This window comes from Cottoperca gobio, chromosome 6 (assembly GCF_900634415.1).
Source record: "Cottoperca gobio chromosome 6, fCotGob3.1, whole genome shotgun sequence".
In the NCBI taxonomy this organism is placed as follows: domain Eukaryota; kingdom Metazoa; phylum Chordata; class Actinopteri; order Perciformes; family Bovichtidae; genus Cottoperca; species Cottoperca gobio.
In genome coordinates this window covers 12,533,313-12,557,063 of record NC_041360.1, presented here as the reverse complement: position 1 = coordinate 12,557,063, position 23,751 = coordinate 12,533,313, and the positions used below count along the sequence as shown (strand labels likewise).

The following is a 23,751-nucleotide window of genomic DNA, read 5'->3' as shown; positions in this document are numbered from 1 at the left end:
AAACCCAGTAGACTGCAATAACTTCTCACTGCAAAGGAAACAACAGCCGCTAACATGACAGCTTCATTGGTGAAGTGCTCGCAGACATTAAATATGGCTAAAGCGATTCCTAAAGCACCATGTAAAAAAATAGATAGAGAGATATATATATATATATTTCTCTTTATATCTCTCTATACAGTATATATATATATATATATATATCTATAGATATTGATCATTTATGTCCAAACAGTTGTGGAATATATTAAGATTAGAATTAAAAATGATCAATAATGTTTGCAGTTATATCTGTCCAGAGCACAGTTATGCTAAATGTTCATATTCAATCTGTGCAGGAGGTTCTCCCATGCTTGACTCTGATAAGCCAGGCAGCACTGTGGTGGAGATCCAGTGTCTCCTGGACAACGTCGGGGCATCAGAGCTGGTGATTGACCTCATCGTCAACACAAAGAACGACCGGGTGTTTGAGGAGAGCATCCTGCTGGGCATTGCCCTTCTCCAGGGCGGAAACACACAGATACAGGTGGGCGACACAGACACTCAAATCCTTTTATTTCCGTCCACATTGATCAGCTGAAACCCAGAAGACACCCACTCACCGATTCAGATTTATGTTGATCACTACTCTGCTTCCCATCCAGAACTCCTTCTATAACCAACTGTACAAGCAGAAAAAGTCTGAACGGTTCTTCAAAGTATTCTACGACCGCATGCGTTTAGCCCAGCAAGAGATCCGAGCCACCGTGTCCGTCAACATGTTTGAGCTCAGCTGCAGAAAAAGGGATGACGACAGTGACGTCAGTAGCATCAGGTTGAAGAAAGGTAAAGTTTAGCATTGATGCATTTTAACCTATGAATTCTAACCAACAACGCAGCTCCTTGGCTTCATTCTCGAGTGTGGTTAAAAAAACATTTGTCACCACTGCTGTCTGGAACATGCAGCTGTGTGATACGAAGCTGAAAGCAAGAAAGCAATATTTATATAGAGTGAACCACCTGGATAATAATGTCAAATGTACCTAGAGATGAGCATTTAAAAGTGACATACTGAATCACTGGGGTCATGCCTCGAGCACAGCCGAGCATATCCATAGAAACAGGCCTGGAATGCGTGAAAAACCACAAAATAGGCTCAAATATAATCTTGACAACCTTAATGCTTTTACAGTATGTGTGGTCATCAAGTTCAGCTTGATCTTGAGTTCTAACAATAGAGGAGGATAAATCCAGAATGATCTTTGATGCTCTGCTGACCTCTGTGCAGACTGTTGTTCTCAGTTCCGGCAGTCACATGTCAGAGGCCATGTGACGGCCCACATCACAAGCCTATCAAAAGACCATTGTATCAAGATCGGGTACTTGCATGCGACAGAACCCCACTCAATAATTGCCCACTTGTCCGGGTGGGGAGGGGGGGGGGGGGGAGTCTGAATTTCTTTTTTTAATACGACTAGAATGTCAGAATGAAGGCTGCCATTGATCAATATTTCTCCATTCGTTTACAAAGACCTGTCTTCTGCCAAATGTTGCTGTATTGTCCAGTCATGTTTAGTTTTTTTTAAATAACTCTTTATACATACATGCTGTGCTCTAGGGATGGAAGCAGGGCTTCATATGAGGGAGGACATGCGAGGGCAGCTGAAGGAGGCCTCCTCAGCGACCTCAAAGGCCTTCTGTGCCTTCAGAAAGGAGCTGGATCCCGACCTCGAAGGCCTCGGCCAGAACTGTGAGATAGGCGGGGCCGAAGAGGTTTTAGAAGAAACTCCGATGAGCCCAGCCATCACCATCATGAAACCTATCCTACGTTACCTACAGCTGCTCTGTGAGAACCACAATACAGACCTGCAGGTAGACTAACTGCCCCTTTTTTGATTTTGAGAAAGAACCTTGAAGTCCTACTTCTCTTAAATTGACAGCTGATTAACTGTTTTTCTGCTCTGTATCCAGAACTTTCTGCGCAACCAGAACAACAAGACAAACTACAATCTGGTGTGTGAGACTCTTCAGTTCTTGGACTGTATTTGTGGAAGCACCACAGGAGGCCTCGGGCTGCTGGGACTTTACATTAATGAATGTAACGTAGACCTGGTTCGCCAAACCCTAGAAACCATCACAGAGTACTGCCAGGGACCCTGCCATGAAAACCAGGTAGGTGGAGGATTGGGTTAATTAGATTATTTTATTTTATGTTACAATATGTTGGTTGGTATTCCCACATGCAATATCGTACCAGGTGTGTGTGTGTGTGTGTGTGTGTGTGTGTGTGTGTGTGTGTGTGTGTGTGTGTGTGTGTGTGTGTGAGACACACAACGGCTTCAAATGTGGCTCAGCCAATCATAATCAAGGACCAGAACTTTTAGGATATTGATCTTACACTATTATTACACATTATTATTTTCTCTTTGTGTCGGGCACAGACACGTCTTCTTCTGATGATTTTTGTTTTTATCCAATGTGCATTTACTCTAACTATACCCCTCCTTATTTTTCCAGAGCTGTATAGCCAAGCATGAGTCAAATGGTATTGACATTATTATAGCACTGATTGTCAACTCCATCAACCCCCTGGGGAAGCATCGGCTGGACCTCGTGCTGGTGCTGAAGGTGAGCAGCACGTGCCTCTGAGAACCCTAAGAGGCTGCTCGCTATGACCCACAGCAACTGAAAGCCATTACTATAGCATTACGTACGGCTTGCTTTATAGTAGTAATTACCTATAGTGCTAGAGACTGGGAACAAGATAACTGCAGGTAGTTTGTCCAATTCCCCATTGTTGAAAATAGAATAATGGCAACAACGGCATGTTTTAGTAAATAAATTGAGCCACGTTTTTCTTTCGATGGTCGTTGATGTTTGTTTACTGCACATTATGTTTAGCTGGTAAACTGCAAAGGATTTCAATTTTACAATGCAACAATAAAATGACAACATTCAAATGGTTTGGTTTTGCGAAAGAATTGCATCCATCAAGTCATAAATTACTCAGCTCTGTAGTTTACAGTGCATCAACATGTCAAAGCTCATTGTTGAAGCCTTATGTTGTAGAACAATGCCTCCAAACTCCTATTGGCTATCATGGAGAGCCGTCATGACAGCGAGAACGCAGAGAAGATTCTTTACAAGATGAGACCCACCGAACTGGTGAGTGTGCGCCAGCTTGCATAAATAGTTAGGTCCCCTGTAAAACCAGTTTTCACGTAACTGAAAGTAGCAGTAACTTTCCTTACTTTTGTGCATTAGGTGGATGTAATGAAGGAAGCCTACGCCCAGGGTCTGGAGAGTGAGGAGGACGAGGACAGTGTTGCAGACCAGATCAAGCCCAGGGACGTTGGACACAACATTTACATCCTGGCCCACCAGGTGATGAAAATGCCTAAGCTTGTTTTTATCTTTGACAGGCATTACTGCATTTCCTCTCTCTTTACCTGTCTGACTTTCTGCTTACCTTGTATGTATGTATGTATGTATGTATGTATGTATGTGTGTGTGTGCGCGCACATGCATGCTCCTATTTGAGTGTTTCACCTGCACTAAATGATGGAAGAGTGCTCTTCTATGAACGAATCGCTCTGCCAGCTTTTCTAAAATTAGCTTTCAGGATGTGACACTTGTTCTGCAGACAGGTGGGCTGTAGGTGTTCACTAAAGCAGGAGGTAGTCACTGTATCACTAAGCAAATGTGCTTTGCCTCGTCCAGTGTATCAGCAGTAATGAAATGAGACGGGTGTGTTGTGCCACTGAGAAAGTAGTAGTTTCTACAATTAATGGGGGCAGACTAAGCCGAGCGGGTTATCACTTCTGCCTCTTTACTGCCGAGTGTCCAACAGGGTATTTTTGACCAACCTGCATACAGTGTATAGTTTCATCATGACAAGAAAGTTGTTGTTTTTTTACCTTCAGAAAGTGAAAACATACGCACACACATATCCACACACAGACTTAAACATGAATATAATATAAAATATATTTTTGAAGATATTATCTGGTACGTGCTCCTCAGGCAGCTGCCATAATTGTAAGTGCTGTGTCAGATAAGAAATGCATAATGAGTAAGTACATAAACGAGTCAACTACTCTACCTTTTTACAGAAAATCATGGGATTTATAGAAAGTGATTCACAAAAATTCTGTATTTCTGTACACTCTTTTGGCAATTATATTTTATATACTATATATATATATATTTAGGTGGTGGTATGCCAACTTTTTTCTGCTGCTCCCAAGTGGCCAAAAAATCAATTATTTCAGGTTCAAGCATCCAATATTACCTAACAGAAGTATATACATAGAACTGGAAGGAATGACGATATGGATAAGTTGCATAATTGTCTTCATGTAAAGTTTGGAGAGTAATGTCCTTCATCTACCTCGACCAGATCACTTTAAATGTGCCCTGTTTGTTTATCCTGTAAGGGAGTATATTCATTTCTCCATTATTTGGCTTTTCTGCCCTTCTGCCTTCTTATTTTCTTTTCAAGTTGCATCATCTTGTTTTTACTCCCATCAATATGTCCGTATTTAAAGCATTGTGTCACAAAATGGTTTTGTTGTGATAGGGTTTTGGAAATCATAGGACATTACTGTTATTGATACAGATCTTGTCCTTGAGACTGCCACGTAAGTAAAAAATGTAATTAATTCATTTTGTTTTTGGATCCAAGCTGGCCCGACACAATAAGATCCTGCAGCAGAGCCTGAGGCCAGGGTCGGGGTTGGGGTTGGGGTCGGGGATGGACCCTGACAATGAGAAGGATGACGCCCTCCATTGCTATGCCAATCACACAGCTCAGATAGAGGTAAACCTCTTCATCACGTTATCCATTTATCCTCTGAAGCTAAGCACATCACATTTTTCCATTCTCTACATAAAAAAGGTACAACTATATACCCGTAATGAGGATTTACTGGATATCTATTTGCCAGATTGTACGTCACGACCGCACCATGGAGCAGTTAGTGTTTCCGGTCCCTAACATTTGTGAGTATCTCACCGAGGAGTCCATGGTGCGCGTGTTCACCACCACGGAGAGAGACGACCAGGGCAGCAAGGTTAACGACTTTCTTCCAGCAGTTTGACAACCTCTACAACGAGATGAGGTGGCAGAAGAAGATCCGCAGTAAGTCTTTTCATTCTGAATCCGCCGCTTGCAAAAATAATGATGGTGGTGGCAGCAGACGCCGGCTGCAGGATGGTAAATCATGATTATCATCCAGAGTGTCTGGTTATTGTTATTTCCACAATGAATTAAAAGGCTTGCAGTAATTATGTGTTCTGATTTTGTGTCCCTGTACTTATTTATGCTTCCTGTTGTGTTTGTGCAGAAAATAAGGCTGTGTTCTGGTTCTCACGCCACATCTCTCTTTGGGGGAGCATCTCCTTCTACCTGGCCTGTCTGCTCAACATCGCTGTGGCTGTATTCTACCCTTTTGGTGATGATGGAGATGAGGGTGAGAATTTCAGATTCAGATTTGTTTCTCTTCAAGTGTCTTACGGGATTATACACAAGACAATAAATAAGCCTTTTTGACAGTATGAAGAGCACATGTGTAAATAATAAAATTAATCATTTAGTCTCAGGGTGCTGGTATCGTGCGCTCTGACTCACTGTCGTGACTTACTGGGACAGAGGCATTGTTAATGCTTTTAGTAACTGTGGTTCTCCAACTATGACTAGTCAAAACATCGGCTTTAAAAAGACCTACTGTTTGTCAGGATTTTATTCCACTGTGCATCCGCGTTTGAAAACGGCTTTCGGCGCTGTCTCCTGAGGTTGTGTTTATTCAAAGGCGCTACACACACGCAGTTCACTCATTGACCCGATTAGATTTCTGTCAAGGACAATGTATGCTTGCACAAAATGTGCTTCATTGAACTCTCCCCCACTCTCCTATTGAGGTGGGCCAGCTTAGACTTTCATCATCTTTATTGGTATGTTGAGATCGGTCTCCTCATGTGATTCCCTTTTGTAGCTCCGCCAAACTTCCCCCTGAGGTCTAATCAGTCAGGTGAACGAAAAACATCTACAGTATGTGGGAGTGCAGAGCCTTTAAAGAAACATGTTTTACTTCTTGCTACTATTATTTATTTACCAGACACAATCAACATTTCAATCTACACCTCAATGTAAATGTGCCAGAGTTTGCTAATGAGCTCATTTTCATCTTTAGTGCGTGGGCAGGTTATTACGATTTAGTGGCCCAACATTGTCAATGCAATTCATCAGCAAACACAGCAATGCATAAATACTTTACAAAAATAGCATATATCTAAAAACAAAGTGAGTGTGTAGCTGCATGGTCTCTGGCGTTTATGTTTAAAGGTTTGGTAAGAAGTGCTCTCTCTCTTAATTTAATAGGAAGACTTTTACAGTAGTGGGTGGCCCAGACATGAGAAGACAGTTTGCACGTCTGTGTTGTACAACACAGTCCCCTCTGGTAGTTGCCCTTGTTGCTGTGCCGCTACTGTCATATCCGAAAAATGATCTGACACAGTGTGGGAGGTGCTAGCACCTGTAAAACCTTAACGACGAGGCAAGCAACTGCAAAATGCTCAAAATTTAAATAAATTGTGCTTTTGTACGATGTGGCACTGTTGATAGTTATTGGCATAGTGATTTTTGTGTCTGCTTGTAAAGGGACATCATTTGTTACTCTCCCTCTTCACGGCATTAATCTGCAGTACAATGAGATTGCATTCATATTTTGTTAAATTAATCACTTTGCCAGCCATATAAGTCATATTTGGGGTTTTTAAAGGTTTTACATAAATGGGAGCAAAATGAGTTTTGCTGTTGTGTTTGAGCAAATGTTGTTTTTTCCCTTATTCATGTGTTTTCCAAAAAAAACCTCTTTTAATCAATAAATCATTAGGGCACTGCAGTTTCCTGAAGAATCATAAGCTTCGGTTCGGTGGTTTACAGTGCGAAGCTGTTTTGAGTGATGATTCTGAGCATCCCTACGGACCACTGTTTGACATTTTAAAGTGTTGCAACTGATTGTGTTGTGCTAAGTTAAGCTCTTAGCTCATGTGAATAATTCATGAAAGAAATGCAACACTGTTTCAGAGCACTGATGTGCGCTACCTTGATTTATGCTTTCTTCTTCTGTCCAGGCACCTTGTCCCCCTTCTGGAATATCTTGCTGTGGGTGGCGTTGGGGGTGTTCACCTCATTACTTCCTGTCTTACCCAAGCCGTTGGGCATCCTGTTCTTCCTGGTCTCCCTCATTCTACGTGCCATCTACACTATGGGCCTCGCTCCTGCTCTGTTGTTGCTGGGTGCTGTCAATGTAAGTAATGGAAGATTTGAGCCAGTGTTATTGGGGAACATATCTGTTCTTGCCTCTTCCGTGAGCTGCTTTATCCCTGTTTTCTTCTCTTTCAGCTGTTCAACAAGTTAGTCTTTCTCGTAAGTTTTGTGGGCAACCAGGGGACATTCACTCGGGGCTACAAAGCAGTTGTTATGGACATGCTCTTTATCTACCATCTGGGCTATGCCATCATCTGCGTCCTGGGCCTCTTTGTGCACGAGTTCTTCTACAGCTTTTTGGTAAGAAATCTCTCATACGTTTGCGTTCCATTACATTGCGACTGATTGATCAGCGTTGCACTTCAGACACAAACATTCGCTGATGACTCACTGAGGTTGATCTCCACAGTTGTTCGACCTGGTGATCCGAGAGGAGACGCTGCTCAACGTGATAAAGAGTGTGACGAGGAATGGCCGCTCTATTATTCTCACAGCTGTTCTGGCCATCTTCCTCGTCTACTTCTTCTCTATCATCGGCTTCCTCTTCCTCAAGGACGACTTCCGCATGGAGGTTGACCGCCTTCCTGCACCAGGTCAGAACTTCTTAACCTGTTAAAACACTCTTAGTTATTGTTTTACTGCGCCATGCAAAGTGAAGGGACAAGTCTCTGTGTCTTTAACGGTTTCTAAAATGTATAGTAGGTTTTACCTGGTGGAGCTTGACTTCTGTCTTAAATAAAAGTCTATTATTCACAAGGCGTCTTAGCGCTCTAAGACGCTGCCCATGAAATTGCAAAGTCCCTGATTTGATTCTGAGTAGGAACCTTTGTTGCTCGTCACCTCCCATCTTTCCTCTCTGGTTTGCTGTCAGGTCTATACTGCATTAAAACGACTTAAAATACTTTGGAGAGAAAAAAGCTTTTCGTATTCTCCAGAGTCGTGGCAGTGCTTGTGACTTAATATTTTGAGTTGCTGTATTTTCTGTTATGCTGAGGCTGCTCTGCTCCTGAATGTGACCTTAGTTACCCTAAAACATGTCCTGAGCCTGCACTCTTTTACAATGCTCTCATAAAGATCATGTGTTTGAACTTTTCAATAACTCAGAAATGGTCAATCCTAGAAGTTATAGAGTTTCAAACTTAAATGGCAGACGGATGAAGCCGTCTACATACAGTATATCAGACATTTTAACACAACAACTTCTAAACTATCAGGACAATAATCCACATGAGTCTTTGGCTCAGAATGAATCCATTGCATTGAGTTTCCCTTTTGGATTAGAACTTCTTAGTACAGACTGTCGAATCAATGTTTGTGTATATACAACTACCACATAAAACAGTGTTATGGATATGTACAGTGTACAGGCACATGTTTTGAAAACACTGTCGGCAGCGTGGGTGTGTTAATGACTTTCGGCACAGTGCTCCGAGGGTCAGAAAGACAACCTGCTAGCACATGTGCACCTGTTGCATAACCTGGTCGCCGCGCCATCCTGTGTTTTGCTGAATAGAGCACAGCAAACACAGCAGAGCAGTGGTGTGTTATGTAACCGGCTGAGCTCACGCCTGTTTATCTGTTAGCTGTGGGGTGCGCAGAGGCACAACTGGAGCTCCATTAAAGCTGAGGAGCACCCTGTCCACACTGCTGCTGCCTCGGAGCTGTGACCCCTGCACCCTGCCTCAGCACCCCTGTCCCGTCCACTCTTCTTCTTCTTCTTCTTCTTCTTCTTCTTCTTCCTCTGCCTCTTGTCTCCCAGCCCTGCCCTCTGTCATCCAGCCTGTCAGGGAAGAAGGCCCTTTTGGTGACACTCTGGTCCAGGTGTACAGTTCTCCTTCTGCCTTTCTGCCTGAGCCGATCACACTCGAGCACAGCTCCTCTGCCGCTCAGGGCTTTACCGATGTGCAAATGATTTGTTCAGGTTTTTTCAGCAACACTTCACCACCCACCCAGCAGCTGCCGCCTCAGTTTACATAACGTCTGACTAAATCTTTCATGCTGATTTTTACCGGAGCAGATGATAATTAGCGGGAAGGAGTTTTGATGCCAGAGCACAATTTAATCATCATCTTTCGTTTGTAAATTATTGGTGTTCATTAATCAACTTCACATAATATATTATTTTTTTCTTTGAAAAGGAAAAGAGGATTTATTGAGTGGCAATGAAGTTGCGGACTCATGTATGAAAGATAACTGCCCGGTTTCCACTCCTGAATCTGTTCCTGGTAAGTTTTGATTCAATTAAATTAAATGATTTTTATTTCATTACATTTCCTATTATGAACTGCTGAGTGGACAAGTTTAGAGATGTTGTGGCTTGATCGAGGTGTAGGTTTGTAGGTTACCTTTCCGGCAGTAGTCAGTTCCTGAAAGGTTTCTCACACACATTGAGACATGCACACACACACACAGTCTTACACGGTTTCATACAAACGCACACAGACAGTGGCGTGCACACAAAGAAACTTGATGAGGCAGAGGGGGTGACTCACACTCCTGTGTGTGTTCCTGCATCTCCCTTGATCACCTGCACCATAGGGGCCCACGTGATCTCATCCACATCCTCTTTTTCCACAAGCAGTCATGCAGAAAGCCATTTTCTATTTACAGTGTATGTACATTTTATATGAGATATGAATAACAGTTTATAGAGGTTTCATTGTTTTACATTTGAGGAGGCGAGGGAGTCTAATATATCGACTTGATCTTTAGTCACACCATAATCAGCTGTTCCCCTGACAAGGTGTTTTATTATAAATCAGTTGTCAGCTGAGTGATCATTTCTTGAATTTGGTCAGACTGTGTTTTCCTGAGCTTGAACTTGAATGTCCTTAACATCTTTCACACACTCTTAGTTCAATTTAATTGTATTCCGTTGTGTTAATGATTTGAAAAATGAAGTCAGATGTTGTGGATGTGAGAGTTATATAAAGTCAGTTAATCCTTTTAGTAATCAAACGAGTAGAACTTTCTGATGAAAAGGAGAAGTTACCAAGAGAAAACAAGTGTCGTATAATGTAACATAAATGTAGATATTTAGAAGCTAATGCTGCACATTTACTCCTGTTGTCTACTGTTTTTATGCATTTTCTCTTGATTTGTGCGTGTCTGGTTATAGACGATGGGACAGAGCGGGTGTGCGACACTCTGCTCATGTGTATAATCACAGTGTTGAACCAGGGACTACGTAATGGAGGAGGTGTGGGAGACATTCTCAGGAGACCCTCCAAAGAGGTAATACGGCTTCAAAATGAACATGAATTTAATGTGTTAACTACAGAATTTTTATACTTAATGTCTGTTTGCAAGGACTTGAACTATACATACATTTGTGCTGCATCAGCTTCTGTTGCTTCTTCTCCACATTTGACCTGTAATTGCACCTTCCAGGAGCCTCTGTTTGCGGCCCGAGTGGTTTACGACCTTCTGTTCTTCTTCATCGTTATCATCATTGTTCTTAACCTCATCTTTGGTGTCATCATCGACACCTTTGCTGACTTGAGAAGTGAGAAACAAAGGAAGGAGGAGATCCTGAAAACTACCTGTTTCATCTGCGGTGTGTATAGCTATGAGGTTCACTCAAAACTGTATGCATATGAGAGTGAAGTAAGAGAACGGTATGTTTGGAAGAACTTGTGTTAAATGGAGCCAATGTTTTTGCAGGGTTGGAGAGGGACAAATTTGACAACAAGACGGTGTCCTTCGAGGAGCACATCAAATCCGAACACAACATGTGGCACTACCTTTACTTCCTGGTTCTGGTGAGGGTGAAGGATCCGACCGAGTACACCGGCCCTGAGAGCTACGTGGCCCAGATGATTGCGGTGAGTAGACCAAACGCACACAGGAAATAGTGATACAGGAAATAGTTACGCAATACCTTTTGTAATGCAGTTTTATGAACCTTTTTAAAAATTGCATCACACAAGCTGCTCTATCCTTAAAAAATGCTGTAGCTTAAGTTGCAGTGAAGCACTTTAATCTTTGTGTTTGGGAATATGAGACTTCACTATATATTTCTTTAAGATGACACAAAAGTACATAAACACATCCAAGCCACAGCGATTTTGTTTATTATTCCAGAAACATATAGGCAAACAAACGCATTCATTTCACCCCTTAATTCATATTTTGCTGGTGAGCCGTGCCAGACAGCATACAGATGTCTCAGTGTTGGAGTCTTAAAGTTTTGCAGCCTTCCTCACTTTGCAGACTTGCAGTGTGCTAGAGAAGCGTGAGCCTGTACAGCAGACCAACGATCGAAAAATGAGACTGAGCCTCTAGGCCTGTGCCAAGCATCCCAATTTATTCTCTTTCCCCTCGCTGCTGGAGAGAGATGGGTCTCTGTGCTCAGGTAGTCTTCACTATGCTGAGCTCTTAACCTGCTGGGACACAGTGTGGTTAAATAGTAATTAAACCCAGTCCAGCTCTATTATCATCAATGCACCAACTTGCTGCACTGACACACAGACAAGAAGTTGAAGGATGTAAGGGCAACTAAAGGTGGTGCCGTTAGGTTAATGGATTCAAATGAAGCCTCAGAGCACAATGGCACATTTTGTGATTAACATTTGGCCATGATGGGCATAAGAATGGCGGCGTTATAATGAACAATTTGCATTGTAAACAGGTGACAGACATTGAATTAATATGCATCAGCAGGTCTTCCAACAGGTCGACTCTCTGATGGGAGGCCAAGGTATCTCTGTGTGAGGAGGTAATGATGAGTCAGGAAATTATATTAACACCCCCTAATGTGCTGCAGAGCAGAAACGCACACCGAAGGAAACTTGGGCTAACTTGGGCTGTTTCCATTTTGCTACTTCATGTAGCTCTCATGTATTTTATAAAAAGTACTTTCTTTCATGATTCTCATAAAATGGTGACATTATTATTATTAAAAATATATACTTATAAATTATTATAAGTCCCTGAAAACTTGGTTCCAAATCTTTAGTTTTCTAAATTACATTAAATATTGTCTAAATATAAACTAATTATTAAAGTCAGAGTTTTGAAAAAAAAGCATCCTTAGTTATTTATTAAGATTCAAACTTGACGAGTACAAACCAACTGGCAGGCTTTTTTTTTTATCTAGGACCCAATAAATAAACTTAAACTTTATTTATTTATATAGCACCTTCCATGCAAAGTTGCAATACAAGGTGCTTAAAGATACAATGAAAATACAACAATACAATGAACATAGCACAGTAACAGATGGTAGATAAGAGAGAAATATTAAAATGAAAGAGGCTGCCTGTTGCTGGACAGATGGTTGAGTGAGGGGTTTCTGGTACATCTACTTGCAAGGTTAATTAAGCAGTCTTAAAGGGTCAAACCTCTGACAAAACTTGTAATAAAACGTGTTTTAAGTTAAAATGAAAGACAACCAATCAGATACACAGCAACTAAAAGAGTTTGGTCCCTACTAGTGATTAAAAGTCTGGATATCTTCATCTTTGCTGCTTCAATTTCTTTCTGATCTTTTACAGAATTGTTTTATTGATTTTTACTACAAGCTACATGTACAATACAATAGTGACCAAACAACGGCACCCTACATAAATAAAGTGTAACATAAATCATTTAAACTGAGGTAATACATTCTTTATCTGTTTCTGGTTATTCAGCCATATTTATGGTAGATAAGTCATAGAATAAAATGCCTGCACACTGACAAAACAGTGGAGGAGGCTCTTCAGAATCCATTTCTTCCTTGTGCAAAAGCTGACACGTGTGACAAAAGTGTAATACTACATTTAGAGAGTCAAAACCCTAATCTGCTCACGCACAGTACATCACTATGGATAAAAGAAGCAAAGCAGTGGTGCCATGACAGAAGCTGTAATGGAAAAACAGCTGAATTAGAAAGTATAGAAGTCTGTGATATTGGTCTCTGCAGGAGCCTGCTCTATCTGCCCTCTCCTCACCGCAGCCAAGAGTTTGACTTGATGTTTAGGTAGGGATAAATGTGCGTTTGAGGGCAGGGAGGAGGGGGACAGTTTGCAGTTTAGGGCTCTACTTGCTAAGCTCCATCTTTATAGTAATCTCCTGCACCAATGCACAACATTTTTGGGGCCGACAACTCAACATGAAGCCACTGGCCTAATAAAAGCTCTGCCCTCCCCTCTCCTTGATGGAAAAGAGCTGAAACCCAATGACCTCAAACGCACACACACACACACACACACACACACACACACACACACACACACACACACACACACACACAAAAGAGTAGGATCGTTTTACACTGAGTGTCTGTTCTGTTGGTGTGTTGTGCATGTGGATGGGAATTAGTGTGTAAAATTATGACAGCGACTACAGGCATAGCAGGTACTGCAGCAGCCACAACGCTGTTACATAAGCCATCTCAAGTGGCCTGCTAATAGCTCAGCCCTGCCTGGCACGTGCTCTCCTGTCCCTTTCCCTCTCTAACACACACACACAGACACAGAGTCACCGTCACATGATGAATCCTTCATTTGCTTTACACTTTGTCTTTAACAAAAGCAGCAATTATCTGATTAGAACAGGTACTCGTTGTGAGCAGACGTCAGATTATTCTTTACAAAGTGTGTGTGTGTGTGTGTGTCTGATTGTCACGGTTGTTGCGTTGTACAGCTACAGTACGTCATTCAACAGCCTGAACTCTGCTACTCTTAGCTTCATTTCCTGACCAAGTACATAGCACTGTATGTAAAGTAAATAATGTATGTTACTGTGGGCACAATCCAAAATGCAGAGAACTAAGAGATGACGGATAATTAAAATTACAACCATTATTATTCCGAGAATATCGTAAGCAGAATATGGATCTCACTATAAGTGAAGATAATTTCATAATAAATAAAATATTATTTACAAATAAATAGGTCTCCATATGTCTAAAACAACTTCCTGTTTGAAGTAATCACAGTGCGTCTCTACACATTTCTTATTTGTGAAAAAACCTAAAGGTATTGAATTTGAAATTGTATATGAAAAGAACAAAAGCAAGCAAATCCTCACATTATAGAAAATGTTACCATCAAATGTTTGGGCTTTAATTATATATATAACTAAATCCACAGTTTAAGATATTTTAAAGAAAATGTATCGACAACCCTTTTAAGTAAATAATGTAGTTGTGTAATCTTACCTGGGAAATGAATTATTTAGTAATATATAGTATTTTCTCTCATCTAAAAAACTCCAAAAACAAAGAAGTAGTAGTAGTTAGGACAAATAGCAACTTCAACGGGAGCATTAATGTTTCTGCCTTGCTGGAATTTGCCTGATAAAATGGTTTACAGCAACTTTTCTGGTTGGCGTTGTAGCTCTGTGCGGCTGAACTACAGTATATAACATGTACGTGGTGAAACACAGCAGCGGTATGGCGACGGCAGCAGAGTGAGAAACACATGAATGTCCGTAAATTCATGCTCACCGAGGTGTTTAAATGGACCAGTGAAGCAACACTAAAGCCTTGACTCATTCAGACAGTGCAGCGCAGCACACAGTGGACTACTGTACAGTCTAATGAGCAGCAACAAGACGGGAGTGGGGTAGTTCGGATCCTGTACAGTCACTGCTTAACTTTATATAAAAAATTGATATAGAGATGATTCTTCAACCGACGTGAGTATGTTCAAACAGGATATTATATTCACCCATAATGACGTCTTTTAGGTCTCTTTATGAATCTTTGAGGTTTACTAATTCATCAGTTATGGATGACTTGAAAAAACAAGCACAAGAGGCCCCAGTTTCAGTGACGTTGAGCCTTTGTCTTTGAGCTCACAGAGCCTTCGCTGTGTTTTTGAATCTGTGAGAAAGGAAACTATTCTTTTTTATTTTATCGCCCCCTTGATGCCTGAGGCCCAAATTAGCCCGAAAATTCTCAGGCAAGCTCTCATAGAAAGACTCGATTCATACTGTGTTGCTCAGCAGTCACACTTAATCAGTCTAACTGCTTCCCCTGTACGCAGGGATGGAAAAGTCATCTAGTGTTGAAAGTGTTGAAAACAACCAAAGGGCAGTAAAGAAGTAAAGGACCTCTTTTTGCACATACATGTATACATTTACTTGGTTATATATGATAAATGCAAAAGGGCCAATGTGGCCACTTTCTGAAAGAAAACCCACAGCTAAGCTCAAGCTTAGTTTCGGGTGCTTCATCAGTGTAAAGGGGACCTAAATATGTACAAACAGCTGCGAAAGTATTAGAAAACAGCACCTAATCACAAATCTTAAGTGAAAGAAGAATTACCTAATTTTTACAAGTACATGGAAAGCCACTTGGCAACTGTGATATGTGTATTTGTAATCGGATAGTTTTCACCTCCAGTCCTCAACTTTGAGCTAAGCGCCATGTGAGCATGCTAACATTTAGCACGGGAATGATGCTAAATGTTGCATGTTACATGTGAGACTGTTAGCATGTTAATGTTAGCACAGTAGCATGTAAATATTAAACTCAAAGCACACCTGAGCCTGACAAAGTGCATTTGAAGCTGATTGATTATGAGCTAAATGTAAAAGTTTTAAATGTACAATTTAGAATTGAAAGTTGAGTCAAGTGAGACAAAGCAGAGATGTACCTGACACACTGAGTTTGAGATTAGATGAGGCTGCATCAAAGATAAACCTGGTACTTTAGGCAACAAAATGTATATAATTTCTACTGTTGCCATACATATACGTATACCGTATTGTGCCACACTAGTGGAAAAGAAAAGGGTTAAGAAAAGCAAGCTTTCTCTCAACTCCCCACCTACTGTAGACTATTCAACAGTTGTTTTCTGGTTTTAAGTGAACATTACAGGGCTGCTATTGTGTCTTGATTTTCTTTACCTTTTAATTACTGGTAAAAGTTGCTTTACAGTTCCTTTCTATTCCTGTGCATGGTATACATTATTAAACATGACATAAATGTAATGCATATTACAGCCAAAAGCAAATTTTCCAGATTTGAGTTACTTAAATTTCAGAATAAAACAATGTTTTTTTTATGTTAGTCATAAACATAATAATGATTCAAATGAATTAGTTTCCTGGTTCTGTTTATGAATATCACAGACATGATATGTCATGGCCATTAATGTTGCACCTGGCTAAGTGTGATAAACTTATTAATTAAGGAAACAAAAACACACACCCCACCTTCCTCTCCATCCTCACCCCCCACGTCCTCATGTCCTCCTCTCTGTCCTCAGCGTCTCACACTGATCAGTTGTTCGCTCCCTGTAGTCTATTCTTATATAAGAGTAGGTGGGAGAATACCTCACTCCTACTGGACTTAATGTGGTGCCAGTCAAATCCCACTCTCGGCACCTTTTTAAGTCATTTTTATCATAAGAACTGGCAAAGGAATATCACATAAGATCAGCTGATGGCAGTCTCTCTGTGAAACCCATCTCCCTTAAGAGCATGCATGTTGTAAAACACACACTTGCTCACAGTCTGCTATGTACATACATATCCATGCAAATGCAATTCAACAGTACACACACCCACACATGTACAAACACAGACACACTTAAGTCCATTACATAATGCCATAGGTTCACGTTGCTCACTGTGTTCTCATGGCATTACTGCAGATGGTTTGCTCTGTCCCCTGCACTGTTGGAAAAACAGATGCTAAACTAAATGTCTCAGTTTTACATGACAGCATGCACACACACATAGACAGACACACACACATAGACAGACACACACACACACACACACATATTAATAACACCATACTCCCAGTTGTGTTCTTGATAGACGACAGTGACTCATTCCGACATCAACAGTGTGCTTGGAGTGGGTGTGAATTGAAATGCCAGTTACTGTTCATTTACTAAATGCTATCCGCAGTATCCAAGCAGACAGCAGTGCTGATTAAAACACTTAACACTGTCATGAAAGAAACAGAGCAGTTTCCATTCTGATGAAATGATTAATATTAAACCTTCAAGCCTGTCTCTAATTACCATACCTCTCTGTTTACACTCCTCCTGCAGTCTGGCTTTAGCTCCGTAAAGCTCTGTGCACGTCAATGCAAATCCTCCTTGCCGTTGTCTGTGCCAACATACAGTTGCCGCCATCTCTCTGACCTACTGAGTCAGCTTTATTTCAGCCTTTTATGCCTTTCACCTTTTTCGCTGCTTCTCTCACATCATATCTCCCCCTCTCCCCTCCCAGGAGAAGAACTTGGAGTGGTTCCCCCGTATGAGAGCCATTTCTCTGGTGAGCAGCGAGGGAGACAACGAGCAGAATGAGATGCGCTCTCTGCAGGACAAACTGGACGGCACTGTCACTCTGGTGGCTCAGCTGTCTGGGCAGCTGGCTGAGCTCAAGGAACAGGTACAGTACCACTTCAAGCCGTTTTTCATGCTGTGGCGGGAAAAGCTCTGGTCTGAGTACTGTGGTAGTCTGAACTGAATGCCTGATGAGTAACCTAAAGCAATGTGTTTTTAAAAAAGTTCATCATGTTTAGATGTAAGCTGTCAGCTACCTGACCTTTAGACTCCTTTTGCCTAAAGTCACATGCAGGGCAAAAGGTCACGTATAAGGGGCATGCTATGCATCTCTTTACTGAGTTCAGTAACCTTTATGGATTCTCTCAGACTCTTGATGCTCCTGAACGCAGCACAATAGGTGATTATCATATCAGCGATCAGCGTAACTGATTGTCGCCAGTGAGCCTCTGGCTGTTTGGATGACTAGCTCTGCTGCTGCAGTGTGACTGATCACTCTCATCACCTGCCTCCCCTGCATGTGATTCCAGTCACAGGCCTGTGCTTGTTCCTCTTCTGACAGCTGTGTGTAAACAGCTCCTACTGGGGAAGGATCACACTTCAATAAACAAAAAAAAACAACCTCTGTCGGCCTCAGGAAGCGGTTCAAGTTTGTACCATCTCCCTGCTAGTCTGGGACCCCTTGTGTAACTCCTGTAACAACCAAGTTTGTGTGCTGTTTGAATTGCCCTTGAGCGAGACACTGACGCCCTATCTATGAATCTGTAGCTTCTACAGCCCATTTATTATTCCAATCTAGCTTTAGTTGTCTATACTGACATTCAGTCATGGGGTTAGCAAGAGGACACTCCCCCCTTTATGATAAACATACATTTTGGGAGTTGAGGGAGTGTATGCAGGTCAAACCACAGCTCTGCAGTCACAAGGAGAGGCCTGCAGGTCTCACACCAGCTCAACTCAAAGTGTTTCTGACTGGGAGGAAAGTGCTCCTGCAGCTCCTCCCTCATTACAACCTCTGCTGACCTCGGCACTTTACACTATCACAGCTCTGTGTGTGTGTGCGTGCGCGTGTGTGAGTGTGTGTGTGTGTGCGTGCGTATGTGTGTGCTGCTATTTGTTTGTGTGGGTTTTAGGGTTCTGCACAGTGTACTGCATTAACAGATTATGGTTTACAAAACCATTGGCCTTCATTTATGATGTCAACACTGAAACCACTGCGAATGTGAGAAACCAGCCGCTATGAAACTTCACCACACTTATACAACATCCAACATGCAGGTCAATGTTCTGCACAGCGCATGACGATGTCTTCTAATGAAGTTTCCAAGTGACATTTTAGTTTCCAGTCCTAACGGTGGTTGAACAAAGTGATTTACGTACAACCAAGAAAAGGACATATATCTTTTATAATATCTCGGTTAAATATTGAAAAGGAAATGAATAGTAACACTCTCATAAAGTAATCGTTTGCCGTGTTTGAAAGGACTATGTGACGCTTTCTTGTGTCATTCAATTGTTATTGTAGCACACTTAATCAAGATTCATTTTTTAAAGCAATGAGCCAAAGATTATTTTCGTTTCGTCTAAATTAATTAACTCGCTCTTAAAAGAAAAGAGTGAAAAGAGTGTCATCATACCTGCACTCCAAGTTCGCATAGATAAACACTCTCCCCCGGAATGTAATGATTATGTGTGAACATAGTGGGAACATTGTGTTTTGCATAATAAAGTGCCCACTAGAATAATAATTGCACAAGTACAGGTTTGCATATCATGTGTTTGCACCATGCAAAATTAAAAGCCACTTGAGGTTGATTTTATTTCCTCTCTGTATCCTCCACAGATGACAGAACAGAGGAAGAACAAGCAGAGGCTTGGATTCCTGGGTCCTCCTCAGCCCAACCATCACACCCCGGCCCACTGAGGGGCTCAAACGGGACAAGGTGACGAGCCACTGGACTGCAGGCTCGAAGTAGAAACCAGCTAGAAATGAAGACACACAAACTCTAGCCTTAAGAACAATCCATGTACTCAGATTTGTGATGTCAAAATGCAAGAGGGCAGCAAGTGTTGATACATAATGTTTGACATAGTGCCTTTAACAATGACACAATCACTGCCTTATGGGATACAAACTGTGCCTTATGTGCTCACTCGGCCACCAGCAGCATGCTTCACTGGCCGTCTGTACACACCCGCGTACAGAGGAACTCTGTGAATGATTGGCCAGGTGTGGCACATATCTGCTAGTGTAGTGTTATTGTGCAAGACAGAGGTCGAGGGAAATGTTAAGGTAATATTAATGGTTAAGTGCTGTCAAGTCTGCAGACAGTCACGTCTCATTCCTCGACTGTCCTCAGCACTGATGTGTCAGAGAGCGGACAGATCACAGTCGGTGATTGGCAGCGTTTGAGAAATTTGGAGGCTTTGGTCTCTAGGGGAAGAGTGTGTGCGTGTGCGAACATCAAGTATTCTCCCCATTACCTTTTTAGATTTCTGATGGTATTTATGAGAACATTTGTGGTTCATAACTGGAGTATTATTATTGCTTTTTGGAAAAGGTATCATGCTGCCTCACTCATTAACTTTTCTAAACAGTACATTGCAGCTGCTGAAAGTGCACTTTTTTGAGAGAAAATAAGTGCAAAAATGTAAGCCTGTGACTGGAAACTTTGGTTAGTTGGGGTATTTCTTTGCATGCTTTGTGTTGTGGTTAAAAATGCATTCGCTGCACCGCCTTTTTTTAAAATAGATTTCTACAGAATATATAAATAACCTAAATGTGAATTCAAAATAATGATCACCTTTGCAGAACTTACTTGAAATGTCTTTTTAAATCTTATATCGGTACACAATGTAGAACTGACTGAAGATGGTAAACTTACAGTTACATTATGAACATCCTCATGTTCATAGAGTTGTCAGCTAATACTGTAATATTTACTGTATCTGCTTATATCATCATCTTCTACTGTTTCTTAAATTTTAATTTGTAATTGTGATTGTTAAATCTGAATTTGTGTTTTAAACTAATGGCAGATTACGAGCGCAAGCGCTCAATGGTAACTGTCCTGCGACACTTTGTGCTTAAATAAAATGTCTAGAAACATTTATTTTATGTGGTTGGACAAATACATTTGTAATAAAACTCATTGGCTTTGCTTTGAATCAGCAGCTTTCTAACAGAGTGTTCTCAGTCCTTATTTGTTGTTGTTAGGGATGAATGAGCACTCCACCTGACCCCCTCTGCACCCACCCACACTCAGTTTACTCACACTTGTACTTGTCCATGAAGGCAGCACAGGACAGAAGAAAAGGCTTGTCCTCATTCAGACAGGATCATATTTCAGCTCATGCAGCAGGGGTAGTCATCTAATATTAAAGTTAACAGATTCGCTGTACATGCCGTCACTGTGCTGCTCTTGTTTAGCTCATCTTGACATTTAATTGCAGCTAATTAACAGCTGATATGATGCACAGAGATACCAGACCAGACTGGAATTTGAACCTTTGTTGTTGCATCAGTCTACCTCACAAGCTTTGCTGTTATCGAGGTTTAATACCTTTTTAAAATTAAATGAAATGAATCAAAATACAGAAATAGGATTACAGATTAGGCATGTTTTCTAGAATAATCATTGCTAGAATGGGTTACTTGTACACAGGCTGAATGTAATTGAAAAATGAGTAACAGATGGCTAAAGTAATGGGAAGTTAAATGAAAAGTCCAGTGGCTAGTTCTAAAGCGACCAACAAATTTGCAGTTCAATTGTATAAAGAATTGTTGTAACAAAACCTTACTTTTATATAATAGATAGTGGTAACCCCTTAAGCCCTTGGCCTGGGGGAAAAACACATAAAATAACATACCCAAAAAGAATCAGGAAAAACTCCTCAACCATAAGGCTTATATGAATATTTCTGGTAAGAAGCTGAGGAATATGAATCTATGGTGAGCAAACTCTATTACCATTACAGAGAAAATGGAAATGCAATAACAGGATAAATACAATTGTTATCCTTTACTAGTATATAATCTAAATCTCAAGGCAATATTACCATTATAACCAAGATTCTATGGATAATGATGCAAACTGAATGTCTACTCTTTACTACAGCTGGGACTGTAAATTTGATGAACACTAAAATATACTATTTATGATACAATTTATAATGATGTATTCAGATGGTCTCCATGTTTTGGCCATGTTTACTGTTCACATGTTGACTGTTTACTGGGAGTTTTACTTCAAAACACTTTCCATATAGCCATGTTACAAATAGCATCAATCTCCCAAAAACATGGAAATAGTAACAAAGACAATGAATACTGAACAGCATTTACATATGACTGAAGAGCTCCACTGATATACAGGCAGATAAATGGAGAATGCCAGGCCCCACGGTGCTGTATGAGGTATCCACAAGTCACAAAACAGACAAATAAAATAAAAAGTTCCCACCAGTGAACGTCACTCAAACTTGACTAAGATGGGTGCTGTCTCATCACGCTCACTGCAATTTCTCATCTCATAGACCATCTTTCATCACAACCTTTCTGTAACTGCACCACTAGGGTGAACCCGGTACCAGATGCATCGGGCTCAAGAGATATAATCCTTTCAAATAAACACATTTGAAACATCACGGATGGTGTCGATGAAGGGGTTCTTTAGTTGATCTGACTAGAGCTGTGGTTGTAGGCCTACATGAGACACAGAAGGTTGGGAACCACTGTTCTAGAAGATGTGAGAAATAAAGCATCTTTAATTACTGTCGTTCAAAATGCTGTGTTTAACCTTTGCGAAACATTGATTATATTAAGTCTTCTGCACATCCGTTCACATTGTTGGTTATTTAGCACAGTGCTTGTGTGGCATTGGAACATTCTAAAATGTGTCTGATCAACTGTCTGTATGTTCGGGCCTGTGTAATCACAGCAAAGCCTCAACTGGTCATTTATCCCGTCCTGTCATTTACCCTCTACAGAGAAGCCCCAACCTTCTTGGCTTTACTTCACTGTTTACACTTGCAGGCCTGTATTTGCTCCTGCTGCATGTGACAGCCATTAAAATTAGCTCACGCAGTGCCATAATGGTGAGCAGCTGTCACTGCATAGACAAGAAGGGTAAAGTGCAACATTACTGGAATGTATTAAACTCAGAGAGGGAAGGGAGGGGAGAAGATAATACCAGGACCGCCATTACTGTCTGGCAAAAGTCTTATTGTCATAGTGTGATACTGAACAAACATGCACTGCTTCGGTCTGCTTCACTCCCATGAACAGATTTATTTTGATTGTTTTAATCATGGAGAAAAACATTAAACTCTGTTAACCATTTACCAAAAAAAACATTTTCAATTACGTGCGGTGGTGGCTTAGGATAATACACAAGATGGTCCGCTTCATTACATCCTCTCAGTACACGATGGACCTTTTGAAAGCACGTGAGCAGTGTATTATTTACTTTATGAACACAACCTTTGACACATTTGGATCACAGTCATTTTTTAATCTCTTTGCAAACCACGGTCACGTGCTAAGCCTGTGTGTATTCAGTAGTGAGAGTGAGAAAACACCCAGAGAAGGTCAGACAAGGCAATGTCCCAAACACCTATGTGGCTGGAGGAAGTGTGAGTCAGGTGATTTGACTTTGATGCACAGAAAGGACGGGACCAAAAGGACATTATTTGTAACTAAAACACTTGAGCGTGCATTTTTTAATCAACTGTTGTCCCCCTTCTGGAACTTTCAGCTGCGTTCGACAAAGTGAACCACCAGATCCTCCTTTAAGGCCCTGTCATACATATCCGTATGACAGAAACGTATGCCGGCGCATATAGAAATCCAAATACAGAGTCCAAATACGTCTAACTTTTCATCGGATCGGATCGGAAAAGTGAACATATACAGATACGCATGTCTAACCTATTGATATCGTATCACTTCCTTATACAAAATGTATCAGACGAATACCCAACGAATGCATAAGATATACAAAAATATGGCGTATACAAAATATCGGCAACACGCTGGTTTACGTAGATATAAGATAAGGTATACAGTAGTATTCATTAAGAGCTTCACTGTGTTACGCTGGGGTGCGTTGTTGAACACTGATGTTTTGAGCATGTTCAAAATTACCGGACGTACCCGACGTGTGCTTCATAAGATATGCAGACGTTACGTGACGTTAGACATACGTGAATACGGAATACGTACGTGAATACTTACCTACGTAAATATAGTACGTAAATACTTACCTACGT

The 23,751-nt window shown here is 41.1% G+C and overlaps 1 protein-coding gene across 1 annotated transcript in view; it reads left to right on the top strand.

The window, feature by feature from the left end:
• Positions 1-20,664, top strand: part of itpr2 (inositol 1,4,5-trisphosphate receptor, type 2) — a 59,784-nt gene extending 39,120 nt beyond the window's left edge. The window contains 20 exon segments of the mRNA XM_029433147.1: positions 339-526; positions 645-825; positions 1,598-1,851; positions 1,951-2,151; positions 2,497-2,607; positions 3,049-3,144; positions 3,244-3,363; positions 4,664-4,798; positions 4,926-5,060; positions 5,062-5,119; positions 5,325-5,450; positions 7,114-7,289; positions 7,385-7,549; positions 7,659-7,842; positions 9,388-9,474; positions 10,368-10,483; positions 10,640-10,805; positions 10,913-11,073; positions 17,426-17,587; positions 19,325-20,664. Of these exon segments, the coding sequence (XP_029289007.1) occupies positions 339-526; positions 645-825; positions 1,598-1,851; positions 1,951-2,151; positions 2,497-2,607; positions 3,049-3,144; positions 3,244-3,363; positions 4,664-4,798; positions 4,926-5,060; positions 5,062-5,119; positions 5,325-5,450; positions 7,114-7,289; positions 7,385-7,549; positions 7,659-7,842; positions 9,388-9,474; positions 10,368-10,483; positions 10,640-10,805; positions 10,913-11,073; positions 17,426-17,587; positions 19,325-19,405 (2,903 nt within the window). The 3' untranslated portion in view covers positions 19,406-20,664.
• The last annotated feature ends 3,087 nt before the right edge of the window (positions 20,665-23,751 follow it).